Consider the following 12,328-nt stretch of genomic DNA (forward strand, 5'->3'; position numbering starts at 1 on the left):
TTGTCCTGAGCTAAACCTTTGCAGTAGCTCACTGTTTCCTTGCATATTGTGTGTGAGTAGATGAACTACTTGGCATTTGGATTGCCATGTGATGTGTGTATTTAAGTCATATCACAGTTGGAAATGGAAAGCACTTTATAAATACCCTCTTGTTCTCTTTATGCATATAGACTCCTTTCCAATTATATTTATGAATGATTCTGTGACTTTCAGAGTACTCCTGTGGGGCAAAAATAGAGAAACTATGCAGAAAGCTATTTGCTGTTTCTTGGGGTTTCTTTCCTCTCTTGGTGTGATTGATGAGAAAAGACAGTTTGTGAAGTCAGTGCCTGGCTCTGTAAGGTGTATATTTTTGGTAGGATGCTTAAGTTGCATATCGGAATATGTACAATGATAAAAATCAATGCGCAGAAAAGTTTTTCCTTCTAGTTAATGTAGTTTTTAAAGTATAAAGGAGCCAGAGTGAATATTTCTGCATGTAGCAGAACATCCCTTTGGAACATACCTTCAGCATTTTATTTTATCTTATTTATTGGCTTGTTTTCAGTTGCATATTTTTAATACCTATGTGCAACTAGTTTCTAGTATCTTTGTCTAGCATTCTGTCAAGAAAAAGATGTCAATATTGGAAGATCTAGAGGAAAAGTGCTGGTTGCATGGAAATTGCTGGATGCTTTGTCAATCCTTCAGGTAGTCAAGATGATTTTGTATTCTTGCAGAGTGCTTCTCTCACATCTGCTAATTGTTGCTTAATTGCAATGCCAAAGACACTTCATTATTTTCCTCCCTTTTTTTCTGTGCCTTTCTAAGATCTCTAACAATTCTGTAATACTGTGTCCTAAATTTTGCATTGTTTTCCCAAAGTGACATGGTGACCATAATGCAGGTGACCCTTCTCCTCCTGCTGGCTCCTAGGGATACCTCCCATGTTGTGTTTTCTTTCATAGCTATTCTGCTGTTGCCAGACAAAGTTCTATTCATTTATTGTCCCGTATCAGTTCCCTGATTTGTTGCCCAATAATTTATGACTGTTTGAAGCTTTGGTACTCATTGCACTACCCAGTGACCCTTGTGACCCTCCTCCCCATGTCCTCTCTGCCACCTTGGCCTCTTAGCCAGTTTGTTGATGCCACAAGTTGCAGTGCATATGTCCATGCCAAGCCATGCAGGCTGAGAAGCAGGGTCTTTGTTTGACCTACTAACATGAAGTATCTAGAATTTAGGCAGCAAAGAAGTTGATTGTGGAGATAAACAGATGATGAAGCTGAGATTCATACGTTGTCTCTGACTATGTAGGTAGTGAGGTGGTGCTGATACAGTGATGAGCAAGAGAGAACAGTCTAGACAGATATACTGCAGCTTGAGGAGAGTATTGTAAATAAAATGCTAAGTGGATTTCCCTAGAACTCAGGGGAATTCTCCCCCAGTTACCAACATGCACCTTTCATGGGGTGAGGACTTCATCCTGTGGGAAGTTACTGTGTAAATGCCAGCTGAAATGCACCACCAACAGGAGCAGTGATTGTACATCAGCAACGTAATGTATTTGTTCTGTGCTTTTGGTGGCACTTTATAAGCACCAACTAGGAGCATAGGTTATGCTTTTTTTTCCCTTACATCTATTCATCACTTGAGAGTTGCATGGAAGACATTATAGATTGTGAGCGGTGGGGGAAGGTGGAGAATGAGCAGGAGGAAGAAGAGAGTTGTTTCCTTTTTCATGGTTTTAATTGTAACTAAGGGTGTGAACATGTTAATTTTTTATATCATGATTGGTTTGATATTTGTTGGATGTAGCACAGACCTTTGGTACAGGATTACAATGCCAATTATATCAACTACATATAGTATGTGTAAAATACATCTACGTGTACCTGCATATACAAGCTTATAAAAATAAAAGAAGAAAATAAATCTGCAATTAGTTCTTGAGCTTCGGTCATTTATTTTTGAAAAAACGAGGACTGTAACTTCCCAAAATACACCCCCTTCCTGATGCAATGTGAAAGGATCCAACATTGTACTTCCTCCTTAGAATTTCTGGGGAAATGCATTTTGCTGCCAACGTAACATCCTTTAACAGGTCTCTTGCTGGTCAGACCTCGTGTCCTGCTGTGACAGACATGACCATGTGTAGAACTCATTGTTAGTGGGCAATATAAATCTGATTGGAACATGCCCGTTAATTGGTTTGAGAGCTCGATACAGACAATGCTGTCTTATAGCAGATTGTGTAGATAGGCCTAGTCATAGGGTTAATTCTGCTTGACAGCACATCAGCAGCATCTTGAGAGTAATTACCCAACTTAAGTTTTCCCACAGTTGAATTGAGATCTTCAAAGGCTTCTACATTTACAAGTATTATTAACCTATATCTGAAACATGATGTTCCCACAAGGGCTAATTTTTTCTTCCTTTTATTAAATATACAGGTTATAGGGTTCATTTGCTAAGTGCTAAGCCCTTAGAAAAAACCACCAGTTGTTAGAGAGAGAAAAATCTGCAGCGCACAATTAAAACTAATGATGCATAATGCACACATTATTGTCTTTTTGCAAAGACTTAAAACAAGTTAAAATTTAGGTCTGCCTCCCTTCCTCTCTCTCTCTCCCCCACCCCCTGCTTTCCACTTTTAAGAAAATCAAACCGCTTATTCCTATGTGCAGAGTAAGTAAATTGAAGACACACACAAACAAAACCCTCCTAGGATGTTGTACAATTAAGTACAGATCATTGGATACAATACATATGACATTAATGAAACGGTATCTGCTTCAAAAATAGATTGGAAACATTCATGAATAAATTAAATCCTCTTAATGACTTTTCAAAAATGAAAATGAATGAAAACAATATTTATTTCATAGGAACAACTGTGTTGCAGGATTCACAGCATATAATTTAATCCTGTTTTAAATTTATATTCTATTTTCTGCATTCATTTTGTGATTTGTCTTTTAAAATTTCTTTGTAACTCTATGTTGTAAAAAACCTAACATGTTAAAGGTAATAGTTATTATTTGGGTTCAAATCCACTTGAATGCATTAAGTATTAATGTACAGAGGCAGACAGTCTTGTTAAAGATGATATTTGCTCAGTGATCAGTCTGACAAATGGCTTTTATGGCATAAAGCAGTTCTTGTAACTTACGATCCTTTTATTTTCTTTTGCAGGTCAGAAACAAAGTTTGACTCCAATTCAGGTATGTTTAGATTTACAGTGTTTTGCTGAATGTACACTATTCAGGTTAATCTCAAAAGAGTAGTTTATCAGTTCAAGTTCAGTTTAGTTTTAAACAAACTGGGGTAGGTCAGTCTTAAAAAGGATCTTCATTTCTCACCCTCTGAAAACAGCATTATTACTGTGAAACATTTGTTTTCATTCCTTTCATTAGTTCCTGTCTCTTTACATTTTCCCAAAAGATGATCAGGAAGATGTATCTTGCAACAGGCTTTAATTGATCCAGAAAAATTATAGTACAAATAAATGATAGTACAGACTTAAAGCAAATGGAGGATTGAAGTGAAGTTTGAGAATGATCACTGCTTTAAAGGAGAATGTTTTTCTTCCTGGTGGACAAAGACATTTCATGGGAATTTGAAGTCAGCGCAGCCTATCTGTCAGGAAACAGATGATTTGTCATCAAATTTTCGTGACAGATGCATGTACACAATGCATGCCAGACCAGTCCGTAGAGCTCGCTTTAGGAGGTTTACCAAAAGGCAATCTCTCTCAAGTTGTCTTTTTAAAGAATTTTAATGTGCTATAGGGATTGGGAGGGAAGTGAAGGTCAGTCTAACAGGTTAATGTGTATCTAACAAGACAGAAAACACAGGACAGCAAACAGGGGAACAGTTGGGGAAAAGACAGATATCCTAATACCAGACTGTTATTTATTCAGTTAACTATTCCTGGGTGTTCCTTAAAGTTAAACAATAGTAAATTAAGAATAGTCCGTTGTCCAGAAACTAGCTGAAATATCCATTACCTGAAAAGGTCATTCAAAATTGTTAAGATGAAAAAAGACTGTTTTAAGCAGAAAACCTGATATTATTGTGGCAATTTTGTATTTAGGCCAATGTTATCTTCTATATAGTTTGTTTAATGCAGTGATTGTAGTTGCTTATAATGATATGAATTTTATTATATATATTAATCAGTGTATTTATGAAATAGCATGTTTCCTTTTATCCCAGTTACAACATGATTTGGGTTTGAAATGTGAGGTATTACATTGCTTTTTCTTTCCACATTCGATTTTATCTTTGGAACTATATGGGAATGGTATCTACAGCAGGAAGCATTTATAGAGCAAATTCCTACATCTTGTATACTTGAGTCATCTTGCTTCTATTATGATTTTAGTCTTTGAGCTTGAGGTTACTTGGTTTAAATATTGCTTGAGTGATGGCTGTTCTAAGATTGCTTCTTGGATCTTGACAAAACAGTTTTACATGGGGGGATAGCTTCACCCGTTGTCTGCCATTACGCCCTTGCTTTTAGTAAAGTCACCAAAACTAGGGTATGGAGCAGAGTGTCAAACGTCTCACTTTTCTGTTGAGGGGAGAATGCTCTCTGCAGAGCTTTGATTTGCTTGGTTGATTGAGCCCCAAACAGTTTTCTGACTTTCTTTTTGGAAGCAGCTCTCCTGTCAGGGGCACTGGGTGATGACCACAAGGGTTTGGTATTTCCTAGGGACCACAGGGCGGCTGTAAAAGTTTGGCACTATTGCAGGTGTGGCAAATGCCAGCTCAGTCGGTGTCACCAGGCCTCTGTGACTGGACTCTGTAGGATGAGCATGAGCTTTTAAATGGCTCCTCTTGATCTGTGTGAGCTCCATAGGCTTGTTTTCCTTCAGTTTGTCTCTTATTTCTCACACAAGTGTGTTGGAAAGCCCAGTTGCCCAAAGACCAGAGGACTAGAGTTGCTCTCCCTGCTCTGCTCTTCTGAAGACACTCCTTAGGCATGGTTATTACAAGGCTGGACCTCTGGCCTTGTGAATGCCTGAGACAATTTTATTTCCCCAAGACCACAGAGCACACAAAAGTTGCAAAAGGATTTTGAAGTAAAGACCTTTTACAGGAGACTACACAAATATTTTTATATATCAATGTCAATAAGGAGTAAAAGACCCGAGATCTTCTCTGTCTCCACTCTTTCTTTGCTGCACCTAAATATTCCCTGGATGCACACCAGGATTCTCTGCAGCAGGTAATTAACACTGTTTTGCTGAGTGTCAATGTCAGCAAGTACCATGAACAAGTACCATGAACATCAAAGCACTTTGTATACTGTCAGGGATACAGTATGGGAAGGTCTAGGTCTGAGGAATTTCTTAGGTTTATTCTTCCTTTTTCTGCAGAGCCTCACTTTCATCTTCTGCTTTTGATCCCTTTCCCCCAAATCCATGGGGAAGGCTTTGGTTGGAATAGTTCCAGACTCTCCCGTTATGGGACCCTGGCCACCCCCAAGGTTTTTACGGCTCCTCACCTGGTGATCCATTGTGGATTGCCAATGTGCGCGGCTGGCCAGGCCAACCTGGGCTCCTGGTCTCATGTTCTTTGCCCCAGATGCTGTACTTGTAACTGAGAATTACTGAGGTTTAACGCCTTGGTCTCATCAGTGCTACCTCTTTCATCACGGGTTTCAGGTAACAACCAAGGGTAGATGTTAAAAGATAGTAGAAAAAACATATTAAGCACACAATTCAAATGGCATTTTAAGAAAAAAGAAGTCACAGAAACTCCATAACTTCAAAGCACATTTCATGGCCAAGGCTGAAAGAACCCTTATCTTTGTGAAAGATTCACCAGCCTTCCCTTTGCAGGGATAGAGCTTAGTTCTTCCACCAAGAAGCTTTTCTTTCTAGTCAGATAGTGCAAGCAACTGCAAGTTTATCTTTTGTTCCCAATATGAGAGAGCGGAGGAGAAGTGGAGATACTGAGATCAAGTCAACTTGTATCACCCAAATAAAACATCACTATTTTTGTTTCCCCACCTAAGAGTTTGCCATCCTTTTCTAAAACCAGACAGTAAGCCCAGACCTCCTGCTGCCTGTGAGCGAACAGGAGGGTGTAGGCAGGGAATGGACAGATGTGTTGGTGATGGCAGAGAGGCATCCTCATAAGAAAGTGTTTCTCTGGTATGGGGGGATGCAGTGACCTATGTAGCACCACGTTCTGTATAACGTGGGCCTTTGAAGTGTGTAAATGTAGCGTTGGTTTTAAAAGGGCTGCTGCTATTTGACACCGATGACTATATATTTATGCAACCTTGAATTCCTTAGAGACACCTTAAGGTATTTTCATATCCCTCATTTCATTTTGAATTCCCCAGACTGTGATTCCTGAGTAAACCGATGATCCTGCAAACTGGAACAAACATGCTTTGTTCTCGTTTATCTCATGTTACTCAAACAGATCAAATGTTGACTATGAGGATAAGGTAATTTTATTCTAGAATGAATATTTTCTTCCAGGGAGCTGTTCTACAACCTGTTGTGTGCTCTAAATTAACCCCAGTGTTAATTCCAATGAACTTGCAAGTCTAGATGTGCCCTTGTAAGCATTTATCAATGCTTACTGCGCTTGTCTTTCCTAGGAAAATTTGTGAAGCACTGAAGAATTAAAATAAGTCTTTCTGAAGCAAGTACAAAGTCTGGAATACAGCTTTAAAAGTGCCCAGTAGGCTCACTGTAAATGTAACCCTGGAAATGTTGTTCAACACTGAAATATTAGGCAAACATTGTCAAAAAAAGATTAATTTGAACATCAGCATTAACTTAAAAGAAGGCTGTAAAATTCCTATAGTGATGATCGGGATTTATCATATAAATAGCTATAACATCTGTAGGGGACACACATTCTTCACATCATGACTAACAGTTCCATCTGAGAAACTTCTTTTTCTCTGCTGATTCTTTATAAGTCTATAGCTGGCAGAATTTCTGTCTCAGAGACCATGGGGTTAGCTTCATGCTGTTAGAAGATTTTATGAAATGAAACAATTTTGCTTTCCTGTCATAATATGATGAATAACACTGGTACTGAAAATAGATATTTTTTTCCCCTGAAAAAGTACTTGAAAGCAAAAAAGATTGTAGGATTTTTTTTTTTCTCAAAATCTGTTAGGGAACAAAGTAAACCACAAAAAACACAACTGAAACAATTTTGTTCTAATTATTAGTATTTTGGTAGTGTCTAAAATGCTTCTTGCACTATGTGCTTGATTAGCAAATTTTAGAATTTAAGAATATAAGAACTATATTTGAATAATCAGCTAATGGAAGATTTTTTTTTTTTAATTTAGGGAAAAATAGGTCTCGTGATGCTTTTCCATAACAGGAAGAGTTTGTAGGTCTGAAAAGCTGTCACTGAACACTGTTAATCCCACTTTAGTAACAGACAAATAAGCATAGAAAATGCAAACAACCATCTCAGCATGCTCACTGGTCACCAGGGAATGGTAATAGTGAGTTTCCTACTACCTAGTGGGAGGGCTGGAGCTTTCTTGTGGCATCTTCTGTAATATTTGGTGTATCCTGCATGTCACTGTGGAGGTGAGCCATGTGATATCCAAGTGATAGTGTTGGCAGTGAAATCACAAAGGGGAAGAAATTTGAGTTTTGTTCTTTGTTAAAAAGAAAGGACAAATCCCCAGACAATACACTTGGCTTCCAGTGGAGTCTCTTTTATGTATATGTCACTCAGACGGTGGGATGGAGGAAGTCGGAGAGCGCAGGGTGCAATAAAGTGACAGTTGTGGCAGCACCGTGCTGTCGAAACACATCTGAGCCCTGGCATAGGAGAGAGGAGTGCCCAGGGGCACACGCTGCCTTCAGCTGTGTTCTTCACCGTCCTCTGTGCCAGCTTCCCGCCTCCTTCAAAATGAGAGATGCATCTCCAAAAGCCATTCTTCTGTCTCCCTGCTTCTATACAGATCAAATGAAATGTAGAGATTACCTATGTGATTTTGTATCACCGTTTGTGTCAATACTTTGGAAGCATTCCAATTAGTATGAGGAATTAAGCTATAATAGCAGCCTGTGCAGCTGGAAGCTGTGCTGAGAGACATCTACACATTAGCTTTTGTTGGATCCCTGCTGCCCCAGCAGTCAAATACAAAGCAAGTCAAGGAGCCCCCAACAGTTCCTGGAATTTCCTTTGCCTGTCTTGTCTGGGCTCACAGTGCCAGCCAGTGACTCCACAGGTTGTTTCTCCTCTTTGCACATCACATTTTCCACCAGAATGAGTGTGTCCCCATGTCTTCAGCACTACACAGTGCTGCCACCCTTCTATTCCCATCAAAGTCGCCATCCTTTCCTTTCTCACCTCTTACATTTACTGGTATCATTCCCTTAATGTGGCCTCTATGATGTCCTGAATTGCCAGGCTGCATGGTTCAGCACAGGTGCTAGAGAACAGTCGGAGGAAAATTGTAAGGTTGGGGGCGTCCACATGTTTTCCTCTCATAAATTTGTCTTGGTTACACTTCCAGATGTTCAGCAATAGATTTTCAAAACTCTCACTATCGTCCCTGATTTCCCTTAGCCTGTCAGTGGTCCCAATTTATGAAAGTCATCGATGCAACTATTGAGAGCACAAGGGACTCTTCACTCAAGTAAGAAAGAAATGAAAACCAAGAGGCATCTTGTAAGTGATCATCTCTTACTGACACTTGCTACTAGGGAAACCCAAAAGAAACTTAACTTGTGTGAAACCTTAGGTCCCTGAAGCAGCAGGGCACTTAGTAATACCGTCCATTGATCAATCGAATCATCTCAGTACAGAATGAACAAATCAATTCCTAAATGTTATTGACGTCAGCTTATTCACCCATGCTGTGATAGAGCGGTTCTTAATTTCTTCTTAGCAAAGCCTGAGTAGTTTCAGGAACAGGGAAGACACATTTGGTGTTCATGACAAGATCATATTGACAAGTTCATCAGTCACCCTACAAACTGAGTACTTGATTTAAAAATGTAAGAAGAGTCTGTAACAGGAAAAGATGGCAAAATCAACCGAGATACTGAAGAATAAGGATGCTCCACAGCTTTCTGGGTGAGGCAAGTAACCTCAGCAGCGTCTCTTTCAACTATGAGGAATTAATTATTTCTCTCTGGCCACCACCAGCACATGGATTCTTGAAAAGGTGCATGAACTGACACAGAGAGACAGCAACTACATAAGCAGAACAGCAGTTCAGATGATCTTACTTGTCATTACTTGTCAGTGCTATTTTGTTCTTGGTATTAACAGCTCTACAAGCAGATCATTAGGGGTGCAATAGCTGGAAAGCATGGTCTGTTATATTTGTTTAGCAGTGAGATGAGCTTTTAGATCCAGATGCAAGCTGAACCATCTGTTGAATATTTTGGGGGCCATACTGGAATGCAATTTGGAGTATAGATGGCTGGTACATCTCCTGAGTTCACATCCCAGTGAACTATGTGCTTGTAGCTGCACTGGCCTATGATAACTGACCATCGCCCTTCTCTTACATGTCTTGTAAAGGATGGCAAAATTGGTCAAATTTAGATGTATAGAGCAACGTCTTAATTTATGGAGGGCTGATTAAAAATCTTGTAAGTGTACAAGCGAGCTTGCTTGTCTAGGATTTTTGAAGAAGGCAGCTGCCAGAATGTGTAACTTTCCAAATTTTAATACTGGCTTTGCAGTTGCAGAGGTCTTTTTCTCCTATTTTCTCTGTTCATCTTATTGGTAGCTGAGCTGGGCTATTCCTTACTGTCATTGGCATGATTCTTCCCAGCTGTCAAAGTAGCTCAATAGGAAACCTGTTCATTTCCATAAGCTAGGTCCATGAATCTACCAACGGAGGCCAGCGGCATTGATCTGACTCACAACAGCCTTAAATCTTTCTTGTGTGAATAACTTGTGTAATGTGGGGTTTTTTGGATAATATATTCCTCTCTCCAAAAAATCCTGTTTGTGTTGTCATTAATGGGGCAAAGACTTAAAAATCCTCTTCCCTTGTGAGCGAGCACACATGCTCGCTGTGCCCTCATGCACCACGCACTGCCTGTCCCCGTGTGGGAAGAGCCGTGTGTGAAAGGGCCTTGCTCCTGGAGGCAGGAATATAATATCAACAAAGACAAACAAAATTTTCTATTTTTGTCTTACGTATACTTTAATAATCATTGCTGCTTCTTTCTTGCCTTGCTCTGAGGATCTTGCTGAGAAGGATCTTGCGATGTGTTTAAATTGGTCGTGTAATGAAAATATTTAGACTTGGGTTTTCCATTTTAATGTCATTAATGTAAACAAATTCATCAGATTTACTTAGGAGAAATTTTTTGCCCTTCTTTCTAAGTGCTAAATACAATCTTTTCTATTTTGTATTTCATTACAAATAGCTAAAAAAGGCTGTCTTTAAGAAACAATTTGGCAAATGTAGTCTGAGAAGACATGAGTAATATATAAATCATAGTTTTATTACATGGAATTGGAAACTGTGGTGCTCAGTCAAATTATAAACAATGAAGTAGATTGCTTGAGTATTTTTTAGTCATCCTAAGCAAAGCTGCTTCAGATAGGTTTGGTCTATTGGGCAGTGAGTTATTGTTAGTTAGCAAATTGCTCTTTCAAGTTAGCAACATTCAGCAGCGTAACATCTTTACTGTTCTAGAGGGCTGGATTTCTTAAATACAAAAATGATGTGATTCTTGCTTAAACTGTTAATCATTGTTCAGATTTTTACTGAACAAGGCTACCTAATTGCTTTTCAAGAGCTACTTGCATTGGAGTTTTGTTCAGTGGACAAAGTAGTAGATTTTTGGTGGTACTTTTGAATTAGCCTATATATACAAACTTCGTAAAGAGTTTTTCTGTTCCTGTTAAATAACAATTCATTCAGTCAAATTAACCCTATTACAGACTAACTGTGATAATTAACTTTGCCGTAGTCCCATTTAATTAGCCAAAAATGGAGTATGTGCAAGAGAAGCCACAAGAATGGACAAGCAGGGAGGTTTCTGGTCACAGCTGTGGCTCATTGAAATAGTTATATAGCTCAGAGGCAACTTACCCACACCACGTAGAGCTCCAGTTGTATTGTTTTGTTGCTTTATTACTACTCTATTCACTTAAACCATGAAGTGGGGGGGGGGAAATTGCCTGTCTGCTTTATAATTTGGAAGCTGAACTATAATTCATTTGTAAGTGGAGTGTTACGGCATTATGCATCATGTACATACTTCTGCAGAGATTTTGAAGAATGGCAACATGGGATATTGTTTAGCTCACTGCGTGGTGCCAGGAAACAAGAATTCTGTAGGATACAATAATTCTTTACGTCTCTATTGTCTTCTGGTGCAGAAGCTATCGTCATCCATCTGGGTGTATATAGGTATAATAGCTGAGGTGTGCAAGTTTGGACACAATTAGGATGGCTGCTTCGTATTTTTAATGTTAGTATGGGTATCTGCTGATTCTGTACCTTGTTCCAGCATGTCTGATAGCTCTGTGATCTTGGGCAAAGTACTTTTTCCCTACACCTTATTCCTGCTGCCCATTGTCTGTCTAGTTTGTGTATATGGCAAGGCTTTTCAGGGAAAGACCTGTCTCTTGCTATTAGGCATGCAAGACCTAGTGCAGTGGAAAGACTTCCTCAGTTGATATCACTTCCTAGGTCCACTAAAAATCAAATAATGAGTAGCCTTTACAAAGTGTCTCCTTTAAGACTGAGTAAATGAAGTTATGTTAGAAAGAGTCTCTGGAAAGCAATATAAAAGGCAGCATGGTAAATGTATTCAACTGAATTAGAGTTTTTCACTCTGTCTACACAGTGACCCGTACCACAAAATTTGTGTCAAGGGGATCTCAGTTCTGTGCAGAAGAAATTCAGTTTGTGCAAATGGTCTTCCCAGGTCCAGAATCTCTCACCTAATTGAACAGCATGATTTCTGCAGCAGAATGTATGACTGTGGCTGTAGATAAAGGCCTAATAAAACCTAATAGTCATAATAGTGGCGTTTAAATGACATGTAAATATAATCTGAGGGCTTAGGCACATAGGACAGAAAATACTGATAGAATGTAAAACTTCCAAAATCCCTTTAAGAATAATATTCCTATCAGTGACAGAGGTCTAAGAAAGCAGGGTTTTATCTATTTATCACAGGATCATTCACCCATGTATTAATTTCTGAAGAAAACACTTGTATTTGAAAATGCAAGTGACACTTAAAATAGTGGGGCTTGGAGGATGTTAAATGTTCTAGTCAACATCAGTTCATGACATCAGTTTGAATTTTGCAAGATTCTGAGCAGTCTGATTTCTTCTGCAGGCCATGAGAAGTGAAGATCTTAC

At 39.0% G+C, this 12,328-nt stretch overlaps 1 protein-coding gene across 5 annotated transcripts in view; it reads left to right on the plus strand.

Annotated features, from left to right (window-relative positions):
• The window catches only part of MSRB3 (methionine sulfoxide reductase B3), an 86,417-nt gene that overhangs the window by 42,952 nt on the left and 31,137 nt on the right, over window positions 1-12,328 (plus strand). For all 5 annotated transcript variants that reach the window (XM_082073830.1, XM_082073828.1, XM_082073829.1 and 2 more), the window contains one exon: window positions 3,175-3,203. In XM_082073830.1, the coding sequence (XP_081929956.1) occupies window positions 3,175-3,203 (29 nt within the window). The remainder of the gene's footprint in view (window positions 1-3,174; window positions 3,204-12,328) is intronic.

Source organism: Streptopelia decaocto, assembly GCF_964273445.1.
Source record: "Streptopelia decaocto genome assembly, chromosome: 1".
NCBI lineage: Eukaryota > Metazoa > Chordata > Aves > Columbiformes > Columbidae > Streptopelia > Streptopelia decaocto.